This window comes from Thunnus thynnus, chromosome 9, assembly GCF_963924715.1.
Source record: "Thunnus thynnus chromosome 9, fThuThy2.1, whole genome shotgun sequence".
Classification (NCBI taxonomy): Eukaryota; Metazoa; Chordata; class Actinopteri; order Scombriformes; family Scombridae; genus Thunnus; species Thunnus thynnus.
The window spans coordinates 16,646,803-16,674,179 of NC_089525.1; the positions used below are offsets into that span (position 1 = coordinate 16,646,803).

At 41.6% G+C, this 27,377-nt stretch overlaps 2 protein-coding genes across 14 annotated transcripts in view; both read left to right on the top strand.

Annotated features, from left to right (window-relative positions):
- The window catches only part of LOC137189403 (protocadherin alpha-C2-like), a 135,177-nt gene that overhangs the window by 66,605 nt on the left and 41,195 nt on the right, over positions 1-27,377 (top strand). The window contains exon 1 of one of the 13 annotated variants that reach the window (XM_067599207.1): positions 107-2,623. The exons of 6 other annotated variants lie outside the window; for them this stretch is intronic. In XM_067599207.1, the coding sequence (XP_067455308.1) occupies positions 245-2,623 (2,379 nt within the window). In that variant the 5' untranslated portion in view covers positions 107-244. Of the gene's footprint in view, positions 1-106; positions 2,624-3,420; positions 6,018-6,132; positions 9,086-9,954; positions 12,592-13,370; positions 16,008-20,747; positions 23,158-23,965; positions 26,631-27,377 lie in introns of those variants that run through there. 6 more of the 13 variants (XM_067599211.1, XM_067599206.1, XM_067599213.1 and 3 more) reach the window with 6 other exon arrangements.
- LOC137188819 (protocadherin alpha-2-like) lies at positions 16,885-19,700 on the top strand. Its single transcript, XM_067598398.1, has 2 exons — positions 16,885-19,364; positions 19,656-19,700. The coding sequence occupies exons 1-2, from the start codon at positions 16,986-16,988 to the stop codon at positions 19,698-19,700; spliced, it is 2,424 nt and encodes an 807-aa protein (XP_067454499.1). The 5' UTR covers positions 16,885-16,985.

Below are 27,377 nucleotides of genomic sequence, written 5' to 3' on the forward strand. Positions count from 1 at the left end.
CAAGATGTCGCTAGAGACCACGCAAAAATCTTGTGTTCGGTGTTTTGAAACTCCTCCTCTATTCATGACAAAAAAGAAAACGTCATCATCTGAGAGTGCTTTGTGAAAACAGCGTACAGACGAGTCAAGCGCTAAAGGGAGAGGGACCTAAGCGATAATGGATATATGAAAAGGCTATTTTTTCATTTTCCGGGGAGAGGCCAAGAGGCAGAAACCAGGATTCGTTGCACTTTCTTTAGCAGCAATGGCTGCTCGGGAACAATGGGATAATATTGGAGGTCTGTTTCTCACTCTGCTTTGTCTCTGCGACTGGTCCGTAGCTCAGATATCCTATTCCATTTCAGAGGAGGTGGACAAAGGGACAGCGGTGGGAAATCTCGCTAAGGATTTAAATCTCAATGTGCAGCAACTCCAGTCCACGGGTCTTCAGATTACTTCTGGATATAAAAAACGGTATTTTGACATAAATCAGGAATCTGGAATACTAGTCGTTAACGAGAGGATAGATCGAGAGGAGCTTTGTCCTAATACGGTAAAGTGCTCTTTAAATATAGAGGCCATATTGAGTAACCCTCGCAGCCTCCATCGAATTGAAGTTGTAATTAATGACATTAATGACAATGCCCCGTCTTTTCTGGAAGAAATAACTTCAACAGATATGTCTGAATCTTCATATGTCGGAGAAAGACATCCGCTGCCGATAGCTCATGATGCAGACGTAGGTGCCAACTCGGTTAAGACTTACAAATTGAACCCAAATGACTATTTCGTTTTGGACATACAGAGCATTGGTGACCAGAGTGTCTCTGCCGAGTTAGTGCTACAGAAAGCATTAGATCGTGAAAAACAGGCTGTTATTGATCTCACACTCACTGCGATAGATGGAGGAAAACCTCCCAAAACGGGGACTTTGCAGATACAAGTTAATGTACTGGATGTAAATGACAATTCGCCCTTGTTCAGTAAATCTCTCTACAAGGCCCAAGTTGTTGAAAATGCAAATATTGGCACAGCGTTGTTAACAATAACGGCAACTGATTTAGATGATGGTGTTAATTCTCAACTTGTATACTCTTTTACAGAGAGGGGACGTTTAAACCCTGATGACAAATTTGCATTGAACGATATTACTGGAGAAATTACCGTAAAGGGTAATATTGATTATGAGGAAACTCGAGCATATGAGTTTCGTGTCCAAGCACGGGATAAAGGCAATCCTCCTCGCAGTGCACATAGCAAGGTTTTAGTTGAGGTTATTGATGTCAATGACAATGCTCCAGAAATATCGGTGTCATCACTCATGAGTCCAGTGAAAGAGGACGCTGATATAGGCACAGCTGTTGCTATGGTGACTATCACTGATAAAGACGGGGGCAAAAATGGCCAGACAAACTGCAGGATAACAGGTACCGTGCCATTCAAATTAAAATCCAACTATAAAAACTATTACTCTTTGTTGGTTGACGGGCCTCTTGACAGAGAGGTTGTTTCCCAGTATAATGTATCAATTATAGCTACAGATGAAGGAACTCCTCCTCTGTCGAGCACAAGCGTCATTACTGTTCAAATTTCTGACGTCAATGACAATCCGCCTCGATTCCTGGAACCTTTCATTAATATTTATGTTAAAGAAAATAGTCCGATTGGAACGACTATTCATACACTGACCACGTTAGATCCAGATTTAAATGAAAACGCAAAAGCAACCTATCATTTATTTAACAGTTCTCCTAAGACCACACAGATAGCTTCAATGGTAACTGTCAACTCAGAGACAGGAGATATAGTCAACTTGCAGTCTTTTAACTTCGAGGAGTTAAAAATGTTTCAGTTTAAAGTTCAGGCCACAGACTCTGGTGTTCCTCCGCTCAGCAGCAACGTGACTGTGAACGTTTTAATTCTGGATGAGAATGACAACAGTCCTGCTATTCTGGCGCCCTATTCTGAGCACGGCTCCGTTAACAGTGAGAGCATCCCCTATTCTGCTGAAGCGGGCTACTTTGTGGCAAAGATCAGGGCTGTAGATGCAGACTCTGGATACAATGCGCTGCTTTCTTATCACCTGTCTGAGCCCAAAGGAAACAACCTCTTCCGGATCGGAACCAGCACCGGAGAAATCAGGACTAAGAGGAGAATGAGTGACAATGACCTGAAAACTCACCCCTTGGTGGTGTTGGTTTCTGATAACGGAGAACCCTCCCTGTCAGCTACTGTGTCTATTGATGTGGTGGTGGTTGAAAGCACAGCTGACATCCAGACTCAGTTCAGACATGTGCCTGTGAAGGAGGAGAGCTTCTCTGATTTAAACCTGTATCTGCTGATCGCCATTGTGTCGGTGTCAGCAATCTTTCTGCTGAGCCTCATCAGTTTAATAGCTGTCAAATGTCACAGGACAGACGGCAGTTTCGGCAGGTACGGCGCCCCAATGATCACCACCCACCCTGACGGGAGCTGGTCTTATTCTAAAGCTACTCAGCAGTATGACGTGTGTTTCAGCTCAGACACACTCAAGAGTGACATGGTGGTTTTCCCCGCGCCGTTTCCGCCAGTAGATGCGGAACTGATCAGTATTAACGGAGGGGACACTTTTACGCGAACTCAGACGTTGCCCAATAAAGAAAAGGTAAGCCATGCCTAATATCATTCATCTAAGGGAGTGAATCTCTTGAATGTTTGGGTTAACATGTTTTGCGTATTTTTTGTACTAATGTTGAAAAACCGATATTCATGCCCCCGTATTCCACATGATTGAAGTGTTGGTTCATTAAAATATGCACATTTATTGCAAAGTCTATTTCAATTTTACCTACAAATAATTATTATCTACTGCTCTACTTGCTGTACTCTAAATTGTTTGATAGCGTTTTGTTAACTATAAAGAAAGTCTGTCACGAATGAGCATGTGTTGAGGACGGCTAAATGATGTGACAATAATTTTGAGTATAACAAAGTTGAACTCGGTTCACTTACTTTTTATGGTGTCTGATACTCTGCTGTCACTTGAGCAATGGCACGACGTGCATTGAAACTGCATTGAGACGCTTTCCGTGGTCCTGAAAACATCTCTTCTCTACAATGCATTGAGATACGGGCGCTGTTCATGGTGCTGATGTTGTGAAGTGTATTTTTTAAGGTTATATTCGTTGTCTTAATGTTCAGTAACTAATTAGAGACAAAGATAGTGTAAAAACAAACTAAACAAGAGGATATTATGTCAATAAATTGCAAGACAAATTTATTAAACTGCATATTTTACAGATACATGTTTTATAAACAGGCTGCCAGTTGGGTTCAAGTCTTCTATAATTAACCTCATTGATACATTCTACTGTAGTTTAGATGCAACATTTCCTCTTCTCTTTTGGGCCTTGTTTCTATATAAAAAAGTGTCACAAGATGTCGCTAGAGACCACGCAAAAATCTTGTGTTCAGTGTTTGGAAACTCCTCCTCTATTCATGACAAAAAGAAAACGTCATCATCTGAGAGTGCTTTGTGAAAACAGCGTATAGATGAGTGAAGCGCTAAAGGGAGAGGAACCTAAGCGAGAATGGATATATAAAAAAGGCTATTTTTTTCCATTTCCCGTGGATAGGCCAAGAGGCAGAAACCAGGATTCGTTGCATTTTCTTTCGCAGCAATGGCTGCTCGGGAACAATGGGATAATATTGGAGGTCTATTTCTCACTCTGCTTTGTCTCTGCGACTGGTCCGCAGCTCAGATATCCTATTCCATTTCAGAGGAGGTGGACAAAGGGACAGCAGTGGGGAATCTCGCTAAGGATTTAAATCTCAATGTGCAGCAACTCCAGTCTACGGGTCTTCAGATTACTTCTGGATATAAAAAACGGTATTTTGACATAAATCAGGAATCTGGAATACTTGTCGTTAACGAGAGGATAGATCGAGAGGAGCTTTGTCCTAATACGGTAAAATGCTCTTTAAATATAGAGGCCATATTGAGTAACCCTCGCAGCCTCCATCGAATTGAAGTTGTAATTAATGATATTAACGACAATGCCCCGTCTTTTCTGGAGGAAATAACTACAATTGATATGTATGAGTCTTCATATGTCGGAGAAAGACATCCGCTGCCGATAGCTCATGATGCAGACGTAGGTGCCAACTCGGTTAAGACTTACAAATTGAACCCGAATGACTATTTCGTTTTGGATATACAGAGCATTGGTGACCAGAGTTTCTCTGCTGAGTTAGTGCTACAGAAAGCATTAGATCGTGAAAAACAGGCTGTTATTGATCTCACACTCACTGCGATAGATGGAGGAAAACCTCCCAAAACGGGAACTTTGCAGATACAAGTTAATGTACTGGATGTAAATGACAATCCTCCCTTATTCAGTAAATCTCTTTACAAGGTCCAAGTTGTTGAAAATGCAAATATTGGCACAGCGTTGTTAACAATAACAGCAACTGATTTAGATGATGGTGTTAATAGTCAGCTTGTATACTCTTTTACAGAGAGGGGACGTATAAACCCTGATGACAAATTTGCACTGAACGATAATACAGGAGAAATTACCGTAAAGGGTAATATTGATTATGAGGAAACTCGGGCATATGAGTTTCGTGTTCAAGCACGGGATAAAGGCAATCCTCCTCGCAGTGCACATAGCAAGGTTATAGTTGAGGTTATTGATGTCAATGACAATGCTCCAGATATATCGGTGTCATCACTCATGAGTCCAGTGAAAGAGGACGCTGACATAGGCACAGCTGTTGCTATGGTGACTATCACTGATAAAGACGGGGTCAAAAATGGCCAGACAAACTGCAAGATAACAGGTACCGTGCCGTTCAAATTAAAATCCAACTATAAAAACTATTACTCTTTGTTGGTTGACGGGCCTCTTGACAGAGAGGTTGTTTCCCAGTATAATGTATCAATTATAGCAACAGATGAAGGAACTCCTCCTCTGTCGAGCACAAGCGTCATTACTGTTCAAATTTCTGACGTCAATGACAATCCACCTCGATTCCTAGAACCTTTAATTAATATTTATGTTAAAGAAAATAGTCCGATTGGAACAACTATTCATACACTGACCACGTTAGATTCGGATTTAAATGAAAACGCAAAAGCAACCTATCATTTATTTAACAGTTCTCCTAAGACCACACAGATAGCTTCAATGGTAACTGTCAACTCAGAGACAGGAGATATAGTCAACTTGCAGTCTTTTAACTTTGAGGAGTTGAAAACATTTCAGTTTAAAGTTCAGGCCACAGACTCTGGTGTTCCTCCGCTCAGCAGCAACGTGACTGTGAACGTTTTTATTCTGGATGAGAATGACAACAGTCCTGCTATTCTGGCGCCCTATTCTGAGCACGGCTCCGTTAACAGTGAGAGCATCCCCTATTCTGCTGAAGCGGGCTACTTTGTGGCAAAGATCAGAGCTGTAGACGCAGACTCTGGATACAATGCGCTGATTTCTTATCACCTGTCTGAGCCCAAAGGAAACAACCTCTTCCGGATCGGAACCAGCACCGGGGAGATCAGGACTAAGAGGAGAATGAGTGACAATGACCTGAAAACTCACCCCTTGGTGGTGTTGGTTTCTGATAACGGAGAACCCTCCCTGTCAGCTACTGTGTCTATTGATGTGGTGGTGGTTGAAAGCACAGCTGACATCCAGACTCCGTTCAGACATGTGCCTGTGAAGGAGGAGAGCTTCTCTGATTTAAACCTGTATCTGCTGATCGCCATTGTGTCGGTGTCAGCAATCTTTCTGCTGAGTCTCATCAGTTTAATAGCTGTCAAATGCCACAGGACAGACGGCAGTTTCGGCAGGTACGGCGCCCCAATGATCACCACCCACCCTGACGGGAGCTGGTCTTACTCTAAAGCTACTCAGCAGTATGACGTGTGTTTCAGCTCAGACACACTCAAGAGTGACATGGTGGTTTTCCCCGCGCAGTTTCCACCTGTAGATGGAGAGCTGATCAGTATTAACGGAGGAGACACTTTTACCAGGACTCAGACTTTACCTAATAAAGAAAAGGTAAGAGAAAATGCAATCGTTTACGTCTCAGGTTATCTTTTCCTTATGGTATTAATTAATATTCAGATTAAAAAAACAAAATATCAATTTTATGTCATAGTGTAATGAAAGTAAAACCTCTGAAATGCTAGGCTTTCTGCGCGTTTCTTATAATGTTGTATACCTTCATTTGTTGTCTCGAAAGTTTTCCTGAACATGAACATATAATGTGTTGCTCGATTTTTGCAGTCTTCTCACTCATTGTTCACTAATAGCAAAACAATCATTTTGTAAACTGAAATTACGGATATTACACTAACAGCATTAACTTTTTCCAATCTGGTAGCATTTCACTCCAATTTTAACCAGCAGATAAAAATGTGTGGAAATACTCAGCCTCTCTTGGAAATATCGCCTGCTTTCCCATATAATATATATTAATGCAGTTGTGGAAGATCTCCGCGTGGTGACACTATAGACCGTAACACTGAGTGTTTGTGTGTGGTAGTTTCACGCTCCTCCCAGTTTTAGAAGACGATTTGGCTTCTCCGGGCTTTGTCACAAAGAGAGAACGGAAGCACCGATGGCAGATCTATTTTATCCATGAGTACAATATTTGACGCAGTCCAAAGTTGTATTTTTCGATACCTGTGAAATTCGTGACGGGGTTTCATTGCATTGGATCTGTTTTTAAACATCCTTATGGAATTATGCCTGTACCAATGAGGACTTCTATTGTTTCATATTTGGTGCTTGTGCTACTGGAGTGTTGCTGGGAAGCGGTGTCTGGGCACCTCTCCTATTCCGTGTTAGAGGAAGTGAATCCGGGGACTTCTGTTGGAAATATCGCTAAGGATCTCAACCTCAGTCTCCAGGATTTGGAGTCCCGTATGTTTCAGATTGTTACTGGATCAAAAAGAAAATATTTCGAAGTAAATGTAAAGACTGGTGGTCTTTACGTTAACGAGAGAATAGACAGAGAGGAGCTCTGTGCGAAGGCACCAAAATGTACAGTCAGTGTAGAGGCCGTGATAAACAATCCATTGAAGCTGTATCGCTTAGAAATAAATATACTAGATGTTAATGACAACGACCCCTTATTCACGGAAAAGTCTCAAATTGTAGACATAGCAGAGAATACGCTGCCTGGCATGAAATTCGCTTTGTCCGAAGCTATTGATGCAGATGTAGGTAAGAATACGGTGAATGTGTTTAAATTAACACCAAACGATTATTTTTCTCTCGCTACAACTAAAGGAGGAGACAGCGTGTCTGCTGAATTAGTCTTACAAAAAACGCTGGATAGAGAGAAACAGCCTGTGATACATCTCACCGTGACAGCTATAGACGGAGGGACTCCACCGAGATCAGGCACGTCACAGGTCATTATACACGTTTTAGACATAAATGATAACCCTCCAGTGTTTAGTAATCCTTTGTACAAAACTCGTATATTTGAAAACACGCCAATCGGGACAACTGTGATTATACTAAATGCAACAGATGCAGACGAGGGGACAAACGGTGAGATCGTGTATTCTTTAAGAAGTAAAGGACAGGATCGTATACTGGAGATTTTTCACATTGATCCCATAACGGGTGCGATTATGGTAAAAGCTAATGTCGATTATGAGGAATATACAGCCTTCGAGATCCGTGCAGAAGCAAACGATAAAGCCCAGCCACCGATGTCTGCTCACTGCAAAGTGCTGGTAGAAGTAATAGATGTAAATGACAACGCTCCAGAGATCACTGTGACGTCACTGTTCAAGACTGTAAAGGAGGACGCTGATGCAGGTACTGCTGTTGCACTTGTATCAGTTCTAGACAGTGATGGCGGTAGAAATGGTGAAGTGAAATGTACAATCTTAAATCAGGTGCCCTTTAAATTAGAGACAAATTACAAAAATTATTATTCTTTAGTTGTTGACGGGGCTCTTGACAGAGAAATTACCTCACATTACAACGTCACCATATCAGCTACAGACGAAGGGACTCCTCCTCTCTCCAATACTAGTGTTATTGTTGTTCACGTATCTGATGTAAATGACAACTCCCCTCGTTTCTTAGAGCCCGTGGTGAATGTTTACGTGAAAGAAAATGGTAAAGTGGGGGCAATTATTAAAACTGTGTCTGCATTTGATGCTGACATTGACCAGAATGGTCAGGTGAGATATTCATATTTAGACAGTAATAGTAACTCATTGCCAATATCTACAATGGTGAATATAAACTCAGAGACTGGGGATATAATCAATCTGCAGTCTTTTAACTTTGAGGAGTTGAAAACATTTCAGTTTAAAGTTCAGGCCACAGACTCTGGTGTTCCTCCGCTCAGCAGCAACGTGACTGTGAACGTTTTTATTCTGGATGAAAATGACAACAGTCCTGCTATTCTGGCGCCCTATTCTGAGCACGGCTCTGTCAACAGTGAGAGCATCCCCTATTCTGCTGAAGCGGGCTACTTTGTGGCAAAGATCAGGGCTGTAGACGCAGACTCTGGATACAATGCACTGCTTTCTTATCACCTGTCTGAGCCCAAAGGAAACAACCTCTTCCGGATCGGAACCAGCACCGGGGAAATCAGGACTAAGAGGAGAATGAGTGACAATGACCTGAAAACTCACCCCTTGGTGGTGTTGGTTTCTGATAACGGAGAACCCTCCCTGTCAGCTACTGTGTCTATTGATGTGGTGGTGGTTGAAAGCACAGCTGACATCCAGACTCAATTCAGACATGTGCCTGTGAAGGAGGAGAGCTTCTCTGATTTAAACCTGTATCTGCTGATCGCCATTGTGTCGGTGTCAGCGATCTTTCTGCTGAGCCTCATCAGTTTAATAGCTGTCAAATGTCACAGGACAGACGGCAGTTTCGGCAGGTACGGCGCCCCAATGATCACCACCCACCCTGACGGGAGCTGGTCTTATTCTAAAGCTACTCAGCAGTATGACGTGTGTTTCAGCTCAGACACACTCAAGAGTGACATGGTGGTTTTCCCCGCACCGTTTCCACCTGTAGATGCGGAGCTGATCAGTATTAATGGAGGAGACACTTTTACCAGGACTCAGACTTTACCTAATAAAGAAAAGGTAAGAGGCATAAAGAATGAACACTATCAAACAGTGCATATTTTGTGTCTTTTATATATAACTTTAGCTGCTTTACATGAGGGCTAAACACATGCCTTCACAAGGACTGAGTCACTGTTATTATCTCTAGGTGTTTTCAATAGATGATTTGATAAATAACTGAAGATGGTGCAGATATCAACCCCTTCATCATTAATTCCACCAAATTAATATCAACTTTCTGGCATTGAAAAAAAGTCTGGTAGATTGCATATGTCCACAATTTTAATAGTGTTTAATACTGCTCAAAGGGAAAGGCGCTCTCCATGGTGCTGATATTTATCTTTGTTTTTCAGTCTTCAGCACATCCTTGACTCCCAGTAAATGCATTCTTATGGTAAACATGTATTAATAGTGCCATGGTTCTGCATATTTTTCAATTAGACATAAGAGATCCACAACATGAATGTAATCAGTCGGTAAAAAATAAGGAGGAGAAAAAATACTTTCTGAAAGACAACTATGGTGCCCACAGACAAGTTCTGCCCTAAATGATCATCTGCTTTATGAAACATACTATATTCATATTTTGGTGGTAGAAGTGTATTGCTAAATATCATGTTTAGTAATACAGAAGCAAAGGCTAGACTTTAACTCATTTATTAAATTCACTTTGTTACTTTACAGCCATGCAAGTATTACAGTCCTTCTGTCCGTTACAGTCGTCTTTTGTGATTAACTTAGACTCAAATTACTTACTATTTTGTACTATTAAATATACTGTTCTTACTGTTTGGTTTTTGCAATCTCAGCGTAAGGCTTGACGGGAATCCGGTCATCACTCATACAAGTGTATACTTTAAGAAAAGACAATATTTCATGTGGTGTGTGGTTAGCAAAGAATCAATTGTGCTTAGGTCTATGAAAGGAACGCAAGATGTCGCCCGAGACCACACATTCAATCGTGTTCATTAATAACCTAAAACTCCTCCTCCACTGTCGGTACGTTTCTTAGGGGTTGGGTTAGTAAACCAGTTCGTCCTGAAAGATGGTCCCGAAATGAAGAGAGCTTGGTTGTCTGTTGGATATTTTTCCGTTTTTTTATGGATGAGTGGCGTTTGCTCGCTTGAATCCCTTGTCTAAACAAAAAGATGATTCGCCGGCAGTATAGAGGGGCCGAATGGATGTTGTGCGCCATTCTTCTTTGTTTATCTGACTGGTCCGCAGCTCAGATTTCCTACTCCGTTTCCGAGGAGGTGGACAAAGGCACAGTGGTGGGGAATCTCGCTAAGGATTTAAACATTCAACCACAGCAACTGGAAGAACGGGGATTTCGGATTGTATCGGGATACAGTAAGAAATATTTCGAGGCTAATCTAAGAACGGGAGCTTTGTTTGTTAACGAAAGAATAGACCGTGAAGAGCTTTGTCCGAATTTACCCAAGTGTTCCTTAAATATAGAGGGACTATTGAACCATCCTATGAATATTTATCGTATTGAGGTCAGCGTTGTTGACATAAATGATAATGCGCCATCATTTCTCGAGCAAACTCATGTATTTAACATCTCAGAGTCTTCCTCGACGGGAGAAAGGTACCCTCTCCCAATAGCTCAAGATGCAGACACTGGCAGTAATTCAGTGAAAACCTACAAGTTAAGTCCGAACGAGCATTTCTCCATAGATGTGAGTAGCGGAGGAGAGACTTTGTCTGCTGAGTTAGTGTTGCAAAAAGCTTTAGATCGAGAGAAGCAACCCATTATTAAACTAACATTGACCGCTGTAGACGGAGGAAAACCTGCGAGATCTGGCACTTTGCAGATTCTAGTGAATGTGGTAGATGTTAATGATAACACGCCATCGTTTAGCAAGTCTCTTTATAAAGTAAGTGTCAGCGAAAATGTGCCCATAGGCAAAACAATATTGAAATTAAATGCAACCGACTTAGACCATGGGTCAAATTCAGACATCAGATATTCTTTAATGAGGAGAGGAAATGTGGACTCCCCTGAAAAATTCACAGTAATTCCTGAGAGTGGTGAGATCATTGTGAAGGCCAATTTGGATTATGAAGAAAGCAATGCATATGAATTACGAGTCCGGGCAACAGACCAAGGTGCCTCCCCTCGCAGTGGTTATTCTAAAGTGTTGGTAGAGGTTGTCGATGTCAATGACAATGCACCAGAAATCTCTGTAACTTCAATAATGAGTCCAATAAAGGAAAGTGCTGAAATTGGAACAGTCGTTGCATTAGTGACTGTGACTGATAAAGATGGAGGACAAAATGGTCTTGCGACGTGTAAGATTAAAGATTCAGTTCCCTTTACATTAAAATCAAATTACAAAAACTACTACTCATTGATGGTTGACGGTCTCCTTGACAGAGAGATCGTATCCCATTACAATATAACTATTACTGCTACGGATGAAGGTACTCCTCCTCTTTCTAGCGCTGCTGTAATTACCGTACAAATTCTGGATATTAATGATAACGCGCCCCTTTTCCCAGAAGCGAGTGTAAGTATTTACGTGAAAGAGAACAGTAAAGTGGGAGATATTATCACAAGAACAATTGCACGGGATGCAGATGATCATGAAAATGCTAGATTGACTTATTCATTGTTAGATAATTATCCAAAAACTTATCCGATTTCAACTATTGTAAATATAAACTCGGAGACTGGAGATATTGTCAGCCTGCAATCTTTTAACTATGAGGAGACAAAAACGTTTCAGTTTAAAGTTCAGGCCACAGACTCTGGTGTTCCTCCGCTCAGCAGCAATATGACTGTGAACGTTTTTATTCTGGATGAGAATGACAACAGTCCTGCTATTCTGGCGCCCTATTCTGAGCTCGGCTCCGTTAACAGTGAAAGCATCCCGTATTCTGCTGAAGCGGGCTACTTTGTGGCAAAAATCAGGGCTGTAGATGCAGACTCTGGATACAATGCGCTGCTTTCTTATCACCTGTCTGAGCCCAAAGGAAACAACCTCTTCCGGATCGGAACCAGCACCGGAGAAATCAGGACTAAGAGGAGAATGAGTGACAATGACCTGAAAACTCACCCCTTGGTGGTGTTGGTTTCTGATAACGGAGAACCCTCCCTGTCAGCTACTGTGTCTATTGATGTGGTGGTGGTTGAAAGCACAGCTGACATCCAGACTCGGTTCAGACATGTGCCTGTGAAAGAGGAGAGCTTCTCTGATTTAAACCTGTATCTGCTGATCGCCATTGTGTCGGTGTCAGCGATCTTTCTGCTGAGCCTCATCAGTTTAATAGCTGTCAAATGTCACAGGACAGACGGCAGTTTCAGCAGGTACGGTGCTCCAATGATCACCACCCACCCTGACGGGAGCTGGTCCTACTCTAAAGCTACTCAGCAGTATGACGTGTGTTTCAGCTCAGACACACTCAAGAGTGACATGGTGGTTTTCCCCGCGCCGTTTCCGCCTGTAGATGCGGAACTGATCAGTATTAACGGAGGGGACACTTTTACAAGGACTCAGACATTACCCAATAAAGAAAAGGTATGTGTTCTTAAGTTTGCATTAAATTAAATTTACAACAATGTTTCAACTAAAGTGTAATTACTGATTGTCATAATTATCATTTTTGCTAAAATCTTTCAGTGTAACTATACAAACACAGTCAACAGAACCTGAAAAAAGCAATGGAAATAACATAAATCGCTTTCCAGTTGTCATAGCAACGATTTCCTGTATTCACGTACTGTGATTTAATTTCTATTGATTACTTGATTGACCAATTGTGATAAAATTCAGCTGCTATCTCCTCACCCATAGTTGATAGTGTCTGCTCTAAAATACGCATAGTAGTATTGATAGACTCAGAGTAGTGTGCAGCCTGCATTTGCAACGCTCTCCATGGTTCTGAAATGAGTCTACATGCAACCTTTTGATCCTCCTTTCCAACCTTTGAAGTTTCTGCAACCTTCTATTGTTAAACCATCTACATTTTCTTCACAGAAAGATTGTTTCACTGTATTATATTTGCGTTTTCTTTCAATAATTGGTTGATTGATCGAGTAGTTGAATAAGTAATTATTAGTTTATAAGTTTGATTAATAAAATAAAGTTGGCCTTTTTCTGGATCCCTGAACTTCATTGTAGCTTCAGATGGCTCGTTCACTGATCATATTTACATCTAAAATTGACATAGTTAAATATGAACATATAAAATATCAAACTCCATATGAGACTGAAAAATACATTTTGATTTCATTTTCACACACTGAAGCTAATTCATGTGCTAACGACTTAAACAAAACATAATATACTACACTTTTACCCACATTTATATTGACTTATCTGTCATTTACCACAAGATGTCGCTGGAGACCACAGATATGATTGTTGCACTATGTTTTATAACTCCTCCCTGCACGGAGAACCTAAAACCGTCATTGGCCATCAGATTACAGATTCACTGGGATTGTACTGAGGCGAGGAGGGTTGCTGCTGCTGCTGGAGAATCGTGTTTATGACGGACATATACATAAACTGGAGATATATGTTTAGCGGGATTCAGCGTTTATTGTACAATCATGAGTGTTCGACGACACAGTGAATACGTCTGGATTCACTGTGTTTTGTTTCTTTGTCTTTGTGACTGGTCAGCTTCGCAATTATCTTACTCCATTTCCGAGGAGGTGAACAAAGGCACCGTAGTGGGGAATATCGCAAAGGATTTAAACTTCAATGTACAGGAGCTAGAGACAAGGGATCTACGTATTGTTTCGAGTTACAGTAAGAAATATTTTGACGTGAATTTGCGGACCGGGAATCTCTTTGTTGATGAAAGGATAGACAGAGAGGAGCTTTGTCTGAATGTGGTAAAATGCTCTTTGAAAATACAAGCTGTTTTAAACAATCCAATGACGGCACACCGCATAGAGGTGAACGTTTTAGATATAAACGACAATTCACCTGCTTTCATTGAAAAGGCGTATTCTTTGAATATGTCCGAATCGTCTTTAACGGGAGAGAGATATCTTCTCCCAGTAGCAATAGATGCAGACATAGGAAGCAACTCAGTTAAGACCTACAAGCTGAGCCAAAATGAACACTTCTCACTTGATGTGCAGAGCGGTGGAGAGCACGGTGTGTCTGCTGAGTTAGTGTTGCAGAAAGCTTTAGATCGAGAGAAACAGTCGGTGATCACACTTCTTCTGACCGCCGTAGATGGAGGAAAACCTGCTAGGTCGGGTACACTGCAGATACGCGTAAATGTTATAGATGTCAATGACAATATACCGACTTTTAGCAAATCGCTTTATAAGGTACAAGTACGTGAAAATACGGCACACGGAACAGTGGTAATAAAGTTAAACGCGACAGATTTAGACGAGGGCATGAACAGTAAGATCCTGTATTCCTTCATCAAACGAGGTAATATTGATCCATCAAATATTTTTGATCTAAATTCAGAAACTGGAGAAATCACTGTGAAGGGTAATTTAGACTATGAAGAAACGCCTGCTTATGAAGTGAGAGTTCAAGCAATGGACCAAGGCCATTCTCCTCGTAGTGCTCATGCTAAACTATTGATAGAGATAACTGATGTGAATGACAATGCCCCTGAAATATCTGTGACGTCACTGATGACCCCAGTAAAAGAAGACGCAGAACTGGGAACAATCGTTGCTTTAGTTACAGTGAGTGATAAAGATGGAGGAAACAATGGTGTAACCAACTGTAAGGTAATGGGGTCTGTTCCATTTAAACTGAAGTCAAACTACAAAAATGACTACTCATTAGTAGTAGACGGACCGCTGGACAGAGAAAACACTTCTCTTTATAATGTCACCATTACAGCCACAGATGAAGGAAGTCCGCCTCTGTCCAGTGTCAGGGTCATTACTGTTCATGTTTCTGATGTCAATGACAACGCACCTCGATTTATGGAGCCTGTAATTAATGTTTATGTGAAAGAAAACAGTCCGATAGGCTCCGTCATTTATACAATAAATGCTTTTGATCCTGATTTGGACAGTAATGCAAAATTGACTTATACATTGTTAGACAGTTATCCAAGAAATATTCCGATTTCAACAGTTTTAAATATAAACTCTGAGACTGGAGAAATAATCAGTTTGCAGGCCTTTAATTTCGAGGAGTTAAAAACGTTTCAGTTTAAAGTTCAGGCCACAGACTCTGGTGTTCCTCCGCTCAGCAGCAACGTGACAGTGAACGTTTTTATTCTGGATGAGAATGACAACAGTCCTGCTATTCTGGCGCCCTATTCTGAGCACGGCTCCGTTAACAGTGAAAGCATCCCGTATTCTGCTGAAGCGGGCTACTTTGTGGCAAAGATCAGGGCTGTAGATGCAGACTCTGGATACAATGCGCTGCTTTCTTATCACCTGTCTGAGCCCAAAGGAAACAACCTCTTCCGGATCGGAACCAGCACCGGGGAGATCAGGACTAAGAGGAGAATGAGTGACAATGACCTGAAAACTCACCCCTTGGTGGTGTTGGTTTCTGATAACGGAGAACCCTCCCTGACAGCTACTGTGTCTGTTGATGTGGTGGTAGTTGAAAGCACAGCTGACATCCAGACTCAGTTCAGACATGTGCCTGCAAAGGAAGAGAGCTTCTCTGATTTAAACCTGTATCTGCTGATCGCCATTGTGTCGGTGTCAGCGATCTTTCTGCTGAGCCTCATCAGTTTAATAGCTGTCAAATGTCACAGGACAGACGGCAGTTTCGGCAGGTACGGCGCCCCGATGATCACCACCCACCCTGACGGGAGCTGGTCTTACTCTAAAGCTACTCAGCAATATGACGTGTGTTTCAGCTCAGACACACTTAAGAGTGACATGGTGGTTTTCCCCGCACAGTTTCCGCCTGTAGATGCGGAGTTGATCAGTATTAATGGAGGAGACACTTTTACCAGGACTCAGACTTTGCCCAGTAAAGAAAAGGTATGTGTTCTTACGTTTGCATTAAATGATTCAAGTTAACATCAATGTTGCAACGAAATTGTGATTACTGATTGTCATGATTTACATTTTTGTACATTAATCGCTTTTTAGTTGTCATAGCAACGGTTTCCGGTATTCACGTACTGTAGTTTAATTTCTATAGATTAATTGGATGACCAATTGTGATAAAATTCAGCTGATAACTTCTCACCCATAGTTGACAGTGTGTGCTCTAAAATACGCATAGTAGTATTGATAGACTTAAAGTAGTGTGCGGCCTACATGTGCAACGCTCTCCATTGTGCTGAAATGAGGCTACATGCAACCTTTTGATTCTCCTTTCCAACCTTTAAAGTTTTCTGCACCCTGCTGCAGTTAAACCATCTACATTTTCTCCACAAAGAATTCTTTCACTGTATTATATTTGCATTTTCTTTCAATAATTGGTTGATTGTTCGAGTAGTTGAATAAGTAATTATTAGTTTATAAGTTTGATTAATAAAATAAAGTTGGCCTTTTTCTGGATCCCTGAACTTCATTGCAGCTTCAGACGGCTCCTTCACTGATCATATTTACATCTAAAATTGACATAGTTAAATATGAACATATAAAATATCAAACTCCACATGACACTGAAAAATACATTTTGATTTCATTTTCACACACTGAAGCTAATTCATGTGCTAACGACTTAAACAAAACATAATATACTACACTTTTACCCACATTTATATTGACTTATCTGTCATTTACCACAAGATGTCGCTGGAGACCATAGATATGATTGTTGCACTATGTTTTATAACTCCTCCCTGCACGGAGAACCTAAAACCGTCATTGGCCATTAGATTGCAGATTCACTGGGATTGTACTGAGGCGAGGAGGGTTACTGCTGCTGCTGGAGAATCGTGTTTATGACGGATATATACATAAACTGGAGATATATGTTTAGCGGGATTCAGCGTTTATTGTACAACCATGAGTGTTCGACGACACAGTGAATACGTCTGGATTCACTGTGTTTTGTTTCTTTGTCTTTGTGACTGGTCAGCTTCGCAATTATCTTACTCCATTTCCGAGGAGGTGAACAAAGGCACCGTAGTGGGGAATATCGCAAAGGATTTAAACCTCAATGTACAGGAGCTAGAGACAAGAGACCTACGTATTGTTTCGAGTTACAGTAAGAAATATTTTGACGTGAATTTGCGGACCGGGAACCTCTTTGTTGACAATAGAGTAGACAGAGAGGAGCTTTGTCCGAACACGGCGCAATGCTCCCTAAGAATACAGGCAGTTTTAAGCAATCCAATGAATGTGCACCGCATTGAGGTCAGTGTTTTAGATATAAACGATAACTCGCCTGAATTCGTAGAACAGTCCTTTTCGTTAAATATCTTCGAATCTCTGTCAGCGGGAGAGCGATATCTTCTCCCAGTAGCAGTAGATGCAGACATAGGAAGTAACTCAGTTAAGACCTACAAGCTGAGCCAAAATGAACACTTCTCGCTTGATGTGCAAAGCGGTGGAGAGCACGGTGTGTCTGCTGAGTTAGTGCTGCAGAAAGCTTTAGATCGAGAGAAACAGTCGGTGATCACACTTCTTCTGACCGCCGTAGATGGAGGAAAACCTGCTAGGTCGGGTACATTGCAGATACGCGTAAATGTAATGGATACGAATGATAACGCACCAACTTTTAGTAAAACGCTTTATAAAGTGCGTGTGAGTGAAAATACTGCACACGGAGCAGTGGTAATAAAGTTAAATGCAACTGATTTAGACGAGGGCATGAACAGTAAGATCCTGTATTCCCTGGTCAAACGAGGAAATACTGACCCATCAAATGTTTTTGATCTAAATTCAGAAACTGGAGAAATCACTGTGAAGGGTAATTTAGACTATGAAGAAACGCCTGCTTATGAAGTGAGAGTTCAAGCAATGGATCAAGGCCATTACCCTCGTAGTGCTCATGCTAAACTATTGATAGAGATAATTGATGTGAATGACAATGCCCCAGCAATATCTGTGACGTCACTGATGACCCCAGTAAAAGAAGACGCAGAACTGGGAACAATCGTTGCTTTGGTTACAGTGAGTGATAAAGATGGAGGAAACAATGGTGTAACCAACTGTAAAGTAATGGGGTCTGTTCCATTTAAACTGAAGTCAAACTACAAAAATGACTACTCATTAGTAGTAGACGGACCGCTGGACAGAGAAAACACTTCTCTTTATAATGTCACCATTACAGCCACAGATGAAGGAAGTCCGCCTCTGTCCAGTGTCAGGGTAATTACTGTTCATGTTTCTGATGTCAATGACAACGCACCTCGATTTATGGAGCCTGTAATTAATGTTTATGTGAAAGAAAACAGTCCGACAGGCTCCGTCATTTATACAATAAATGCTTTTGATCCTGATTTGGACAGTAATGCAAAATTGACTTATACATTGTTAGACAGTTATCCAAGAAATATTCCGATTTCATCAGTTGTAAATATAAACTCTGAGACAGGAGAAATAGTCAGTTTGCAGGCCTTTAATTTCGAGGAGTTAAAAACGTTTCAGTTTAAAGTTCAGGCCACAGACTCTGGTGTTCCTCCGCTCAGCAGCAACGTGACTGTGAACGTTTTTATTCTGGATGAGAATGACAACAGTCCTGCTATTCTGGCGCCCTATTCTGAGCACGGCTCCGTTAACAGTGAGAACATCCCCTATTCTGCTGAAGCGGGCTACTTTGTGGCAAAGATCAGGGCTGTAGACGCAGACTCTGGATACAATGCGCTGCTTTCTTATCACCTGTCTGAGCCCAAAGGAAACAACCTCTTCCGGATCGGAACCAGCACCGGGGAAATCAGGACTAGGAGGAGAATGAGTGACAATGACCTGAAAACTCACCCCTTGGTCGTGTTGGTTTCTGATAACGGAGAACCCTCCCTGTCAGCTACTGTGTCTATTGATGTGGTGGTGGTTGAAAGCACAGCTGACATCCAGACTCAGTTCAGACATGTGCCTGTGAAGGAGGAGAGCTTCTCTGATTTAAACCTGTATCTGCTGATCGCCATTGTGTCGGTGTCAGCGATCTTTCTGCTGAGCCTCATCAGTTTAATAGCTGTCAAATGTCACAGGACAGACGGCAGTTTCGGCAGGTACGGCGCTCCAATGATCACCACCCACCCTGACGGGAGCTGGTCTTACTCTAAAGCTACTCAGCAGTATGACGTGTGTTTCAGCTCAGACACACTCAAGAGTGACATGGTGGTTTTTCCCGCGCCGTTTCCACCTGTAGATGGAGAGCTGATAAGTATTAACGGAGGAGACACTTTTACCAGGACTCAGACATTACCCAACAAAGAGAAGGTAGGCTATACATTTGTAAAGCCTTTTACTGACTGCTTATGATCTCACAACATTTCCATTTTGATACATGATGAACGTGCACTCAAACATTATAAATAATGCAACAAAAACTATCAGACTCCCAATCCATCAGACTTTTTGAAACAGCTGCTGATATAAATGTTCATGACAACCTGAATGCACTTTGACGCCATAGGCACTGATGGAAATCAAGTAGCTTAGCAACAAGCACCAACTGTGACGTAACTTCTGGCCATTTCAGACTAAGCCATTTCCTGTTCTCTGCTTTAGGTGGCCTGTGCCGAAATATCAAGCTTCAACAATCTATCTGAGTAGGCTTCGGCGTAGTCAAAGAGCCAGGTTGTTCATTTGTGTTACAAACATACGCTGTTGCAGAACGTGACAAAAATAATCTTGGTAAAATGGCTTCTTAAAACAGCAAGTGTATGAAGTGAGATGATCAAACCAGTTTGTCTGCTATTGATAATACTCCCTGTGGTGCTGAACTCCGTCTCTGTACTGTTCTGCAAAACCCGCTACTTTTATTCCTGCTTGTTGAAGACATTTCATTTGTGATTACACGGATCAAGTCTGCTCTTTCTATTGAAACATTGGTCACCGTGGTGCTGAACTTACAACCTCTGCTGTGTGTAGCGGGTAGCTACCATTTTCCACCAAGAGCCAACAATAGCTCCTGAAAAAAGCTCACTGAATTTAGTGAAGAATCGCTGTCCATGGTACTAGACTTTAGCTTTGCAATATACTGTATGGTTTCTATACAATCTTGCAGTGAAACAAACAAACCTCTGTAATTGATGATTTATTCTAAATATGGGACTTTTGAGGTACTGTATGGGAATTAAATTCTGTAAATAAATACATGAGTATTTTACTGGATATCTTGCGTTGTATATATTGTACCTTACAGTAACTCGTTTTTCTACTGACATATTTAGCTTTTCCGTCAATACAAGGTTGCCAGACTAAATATTACAAAAGACATGTTAACATAGTAAATCTTGTTTATTTATTTGTCACGAGAATAAAGGTCAATTGGGAGTTTGCAAATTAAGATCACTGTTAGATCACCACGGTGGACTGTAGTTGGACCGTAACACAAATGCTTTCATATAACATAACTGTTCAAATTATCAGGCTAACAGGTCTGTATTTGCTTACCTTCCATTCACCACATGATGTCGCAGGAGACCATAGAAAGGAATGTGTTTGTATATCCAAAACTCCTCCTCCCTGCCTGGGAAAAAAATGAAATCGTCACCGGCCATCAGTACAGCCTCAGAAGGTGCAGTGGCGAGAAAAGCAGGAGACTCCCGACAACAATATTGCTTTTGACTGAATTATCTGAACTGTGGATAAATGATTACTTGGATTCAGCTTTTTTGTTATATCAACGATGTATGTTCGACGACAGAAGGAATACGCCTGGATTCACTTCGTTTTGTTTCTTTGTCTCTGTGACTCGATTGCTTCGCAGTTATCCTACTCGATATCCGAGGAGGTGAACAAAGGCACCGTAGTGGGGAATATCGCAAAGGATTTAAACCTCAATGTACAGGAGCTAGAGACAAGGGATCTACGTATTGTTTCGAGTTACAGTAAGAAATATTTTGACGTGAATTTGCGGACCGGGAACCTCTTTGTTGATGAGAGGATAGACAGAGAAGAGCTTTGTCCGAATGTGGTAAAATGCTCTTTGAAAATACAAGCTGTTTTAAACAATCCAATGACGGCACACCGCATAGAGGTGAACGTTTTAGATATAAACGACAATGCACCTGCTTTCATTGAAAAGGCGTATTCTTTGAATATTTCAGAATCGTCTTTAACGGGAGAGAGATATCTTCTCCCAATAGCAGAGGATGCAGATATAGGCAGTAACACAGTAAAGACCTACAAGCTGAGCCAAAATGAACACTTCTCGCTTGATGTGCAGAGCGGTGGAGAGCACGGTGTGTCTGCTGAGTTAGTGCTGCAGAAAGCTTTAGATCGAGAGAAACAGTCGGTGATCACACTTCTTCTGACCGCTGTAGATGGAGGAAAACCTGCTAGGTCGGGGTCACTGCAGATACGCGTAAATGTAATAGATGTCAATGACAATGTACCCACTTTTAGCAAAGCGCTATATAAAGTGCATGTGAGTGAAAATACTGCACACGGAACAGTGGTAATAAAGTTAAATGCAACTGATTTAGACGAGGGCATGAACAGTAAGATCCTGTATTCCTTGGTCAAACGAGGAAACACTGATCTATCAAATATTTTTGATCTAAATTCAGAATCTGGAGAAATCACTGTGAAAGGTAATTTAGACTATGAAAAAACGCCTGCTTATGAAGTGAGAGTTCAAGCAATGGATCAAGGTCCTGTTCCTCGTAGTGCCCATGCTAAAGTACTGATAGAGATAATTGACGTGAATGACAATGCCCCTGAAATATCTGTGACGTCACTGATGACCCCAGTAAAAGAAGACGCAGAATTGGGGACAATCGTTGCTTTAGTTACAGTGAGTGATAAAGATGGAGGAAACAATGGTGTAACCAACTGTAAAGTAATGGGGTCTGTTCCATTTAAACTGAAGTCAAACTACAAAAATGACTATTCATTAGTAGTAGACGGACCGCTGGACAGAGAAAACACTTCTCTTTATAATGTCACCATTACAGCCACAGATGAAGGAAGTCCGCCTCTGTCCAGTGTCAGGGTCATTACTGTTCATGTTTCTGATGTCAATGACAACGCACCTCGTTTTATGGAGCCTGTAATTAATGTTTATGTGAAAGAAAACAGTCCGACAGGCTCAGTCATTTATACAATAAATGCTTTTGATCCTGATTTGGACAACAATGCAAAACTGACTTATACATTGTTAGACAGATATCCAAGAAATATGCCGATTTCATCACTTTTAAACATAAACTCCGAGACTGGAGAAATAGTCAGCCTGCAGTCTTTTAACTTTGAAGAGTTGAAAACGTTTCAGTTTAAAGTTCAGGCCACAGACTCTGGTGTTCCTCCACTCAGCAGCAACGTGACTGTGAACGTTTTTATTCTGGATGAGAATGACAACAGTCCTGCTATTCTGGCACCCTATTCTGAGCACGGCTCCGTTAACAGTGAGAGCATCCCCTATTCTGCTGAAGCAGGATACTTTGTGGCAAAGATCAGGGCTGTAGACGCAGACGCTGGATACAATGCGCTGCTTTCTTATCACCTGTCTGAGCCCAAAGGAAACAACCTCTTCCGGATCGGAACCAGCACCGGGGAGATCAGGACTAAGAGGAGAATGAGTGACAATGACCTGAAAACTCACCCCTTGGTGGTGTTGGTTTCTGATAACGGAGAACCCTCCCTGTCAGCTACTGTGTCTATTGATGTGGTGGTGGTTGAAAGCACAGCTGACATTCAGACTCAGTTCAGACATGTGCCTGTGAAGGAGGAGAGCTTCTCTGATTTAAACCTGTATCTGCTGATCGCCATTGTGTCGGTGTCAGCGATCTTTCTGCTGAGCCTCATCAGTTTAATAGCTGTCAAATGTCACAGGACAGACGGCAGTTTCGGCAGGTACGGCGCTCCAATGATCACCACCCACCCTGACGGGAGCTGGTCTTACTCTAAAGCCACTCAGCAGTATGACGTGTGTTTCAGCTCAGACACACTCAAGAGTGACATGGTGGTTTTCCCCGCGCAGTTTCCACCTGTAGATGCGGAGCTGATCAGTATTAACGGAGGGGACACTTTTACCAGAACTCAGACATTACCCAGCAAAGAAAAGGTGAGTTGTTTGCATTCTTTCACTCACGTTTAAGGAGTGAAAAGCCCATTAAAAGCAGCTTCTTCTGTCAGCATGTTTTTTATATGCAACTCCTTCTTCTAGTAATTATCTTTGATCATAAACCGGCCTGCTGTCTGTCGCGAAATGGTCTCTCTTGCTTTCAGGTTAACACACACACAAACATGGGAGACATTTGCATACATAAGAAACTCTCATTTAAGAATATCCAATTTATTAAAATCCAATACACAGAAATGCATTTGCATTCAAAGTGATTAAACACCAGGTCTGTAGGAACATACTGAGGGGTGAAAATCGTGCGCATATCCTGCAACTGGGTATAAGGCGCTTTCCGTGGTGCTGAAACCACACTGGTGTCTTCTTCTTCCACTTGTGCTCACAATCCAAAATTTCTGTCGTGACAGAATTGAATTATGCCATCACTCTTTTTATAAATTAACTTTTAAATTTAAATTAGTCTGTCAATTCGTAACTTCTTGGTACATGTTTGTTTTTACCAGTGATATCGATTAAAAGTCATTGGTTATTACTTCCTGAACTTGTCTTTAAATGGTAGTTTGTTGACGTCTGTGATAACTTAACTAAGGGGAAAACAGTGTCCGTAAATTTGAACTCCTTAATTAGTATGAAACAAGTTTGGGTTTTATTTTTTAGATGTATTAGACTAATTTCAGACCGGTATTACGTAACACTATCATTCCCATCATTAAGCTTCTCCTCTTTACACAACTGGATAAACGAAACGTTTAGTCGTGTTCTTAAATCTTGATAGGCACAGTATTTCTCAGGTGTCGTACTATGTGACATGGACTACACTCGTTTTTTTCTGAAAGTATGTTCATATCTCAGATTTAACGCGTGGGGTCGCTACTGACCACATGTTTTTGTGAGCTCGTTGTTTTCAGTCTCCTCCCTTTCCGTGTGTAGCGTCAGCAGCTGACTGCGAGTGCTTTGTGAGAGAAACACGAACGGCGATGAAAAGGAGAGGACTGGAGTGGATGGGATTACAAATGCTGGCAGATCGAGTGGCGTTTTATGGATGAATACAATTTTTTCTCGCGTCAGATTCTTTGAGGGCAGCGATGGGCAGTGGACGGAATAATCGGTCTCTCTGCTGGCTGTTTGTTGTGTTTTTATGTGACTGGTGTGCTGCTCAGATATCCTACTCTGTTTCCGAGGAGGTGGACAAAGGGACTTTGGTCGGGAATCTCGCAAAGGATTTAAATGTCAATGCTCGGGACCTGCAAACGAGGAATCTAAATATCGTGTCTGGCTACAGTAAGAAATATTTCGAGGCCAATTTTAAAACAGGTGATCTTTATGTTAATGAGCGAATAGACCGCGAGGAGCTTTGTCCAAATACGATAAAATGCACATTAAACTTAGAGGCCATACTGAGTAATCCTATGGTACTCCACCGTATTGAGGTGGTAGTTACTGATTTGAATGACAACGCACCTAACTTCGTCGAGAGGTCACATTCACTTAACATATCTGAATTATCACCTACAGGCGAGCATTTCTTGCTTCCCCTGGCTCTTGATGCAGATACGGGAAGCAATTCAGTAAAGACTTACAGGCTGAGTCCAAATGAATATTTCTCCCTAGATGTACAGAACGGTGGGGAACATAGTGTGTCTGCTGAATTGGTGCTGCTGAAAGCTTTGGATCGAGAAAAACAAGCCGTTATTAAACTAACGCTGACCGCTGTAGATGGAGGAAAACCTCCTAAAACTGGCACTTTACAAATACATGTAAATGTTCTGGATGTCAATGATAACACGCCATCATTCAGTAAAACACTTTATAAGGCGCGTGTAAATGAAAATGCACCAGCTGGATCATTAGTAATTCAACTAAGTGCCACAGATTTAGACGAAGGAGACAATGGGAGGCTGACTTACTCTTTTGTGAAGCGTGCAAACTTCAATCCGTCAGATGTGTTTTTTATTAATGCAGAAACTGGTGAAATCACTGTAAAAGGTAATTTGGATTATGAGGCACAGTCAGCATATGAAATTCATGTTCAAGCAAAAGACAAAGGTTTTTTACCTCGGACAGCAAATGGCAAGCTGTTGGTGGAGGTGGTCGATGTAAACGACAATGCCCCAGAAATTGTGGTGACGTCACTCACGAACCCCGTTAAAGAAGATGCTGAGATAGGAAGCGTCGTCGCTTTAGTGACAGTGACTGATAAAGATGGAGGAAAAAACGGTCAGACTCAATGTAAACTGATTGGTTCTGCACCCTTTAAGCTCAATTCTAATTATAAAAATTATTACTCTTTAGTTGTTGATGGACCTCTTGATAGGGAAGGATGCTCTTTTTACAATGTCACGATTACAGCGACTGATGAAGGGACTCCGCCTCTATTTAGCACCAGCGTCATTACTGTTCATGTTTCTGATGTCAATGACAACGCGCCTCACTTCCAAGAACCCGTGATTCATATTTATGTAAAAGAAAACAGTCCAGTTGGAGCTAGTATCTATACAATAACTGCAGTCGATCCTGATATAAATGAAAACGCGAGAGTAACCTATTCATTGTTGGGTGATTCAAAGAGTATTCCAATAACTTCAGTTGTAAACATCAACTCAGAGACCGGAGATATAATCACTTTGCAATCTTTTAACTATGAGGAGTTGAAAACGTTTCAGTTTAAAGTTCAGGCCACAGACTCTGGAGTTCCTCCGCTCAGCAACAACGTAACTGTGAATGTTGTTATTCTGGATGAGAATGACAACAGTCCTGCTATTCTGGCGCCCTATTCTGAGCACGGCTCCGTTAACAGTGAGAGTATCCCCTATTCTGCTGAAGCGGGCTACTTTGTGGCAAAGATCAGGGCTGTAGACGCAGACTCTGGATACAATGCGCTGCTTTCTTATCACCTGTCTGAGCCCAAAGGAAACAACCTCTTCCGGATCGGAACCAGCACCGGGGAGATCAGGACTAAGAGGAGAATGAGTGACAATGACCTGAAAACTCACCCTTTGGTGGTGTTGGTTTCTGATAACGGAGAACCCTCCCTGTCAGCTACTGTGTCTATTGATGTGGTGGTGGTTGAAAGTACAGCTGACATTCAGACTCCGTTTAGACATGTGCCTGTGAAGGAGGAGAGCTTCTCTGATTTAAACCTGTATCTGCTGATCGCCATTGTGTCGGTGTCAGCGATATTTCTGCTGAGCCTCATCAGTTTAATAGCTGTCAAATGTCACAGGACAGACGGCAGTTTCGGCAGGTACGGCGCCCCAATGATCACCACCCATCCTGACGGGAGCTGGTCTTACTCTAAAGCTACTCAGCAGTATGACGTGTGTTTCAGTTCAGACACACTCAAGAGTGACATGGTGGTTTTCCCCGCGCCGTTTCCGCCTGTAGATGCAGAGCTGATCAGTATTAATGGAGGAGACACTTTTACCAGGACTCAGACTTTACCCACTAAAGAAAAGGTGAGTTGTTTGTCACCCAAGAATATATTTGGGTTCATTCTGATGATTGTGTCATTCTATTTTTGAAAGATGTGTAGGTCATCGTCATGATTATTAGTTTTGGGGCATTTTCAATTTTTGTGGCCTTTTTGTAGATTATATTGTATGTTGGTAAAATACATTAAAGCCCCGTGATGCTACTTTTAGGGATACTAACATAAAACATCGCTTAGCCGTAATATTTTCCCATAAATGCCGTAGTCTGACACTTGATGTAGGAATATTTAAGTGGGATACTCTTCAAAACAGTTACCTAAGAGTATGTTGAGATTAAGAGAGGTTAAGTCATCGGTTAAGAGAGATCACTGTTACATATTGCTGCCCAGTGAGGACGCTGTCCATGGTGCTGACTCTGACTGGTGTTTTTGCGTGCAATAACAAAGGCTGCCTCGCTTTTACATTATTTAAACTTTAATTGCAGACTACAAATCCCTTTTTAGTGTGTTTATATTTTGTTTTGGTAACACAGAAATTATATAGTATTTTCTTACACACGAGAAACTCCTTTTTGAAGTGAACGAGATTTTGTATAATCTTCCACTGAAATAGATTCTTCCACTGGTTTGACCTTCTGCACAAATAATATAGGCTCTACTCAAGTATTGAATATCCACATCTTTTTAAATTAGCACCAAAATAACAGTTGGTGTCGCTGGAGACCACAAACATTCGTGTGGCCCCTTCCTTTACCCAGACTCCTCCTCTCCG

What these genes read in the sequence shown, in the direction of transcription:
- LOC137188819 (XM_067598398.1), top strand. Translation starts at nt 16,986, where the DNA reads ATGAGTGTTCGACGACACAGTGAATACGTCTGGATTCACTGTGTTTTG. An exon ending in CATTACCCAACAAAGAGAAG is followed by an intron (nt 19,365 to 19,655) that starts GTAGGCTATACA and finishes TCTCTGCTTTAG; the next exon opens with GTGGCCTGTGCCGAAATATC.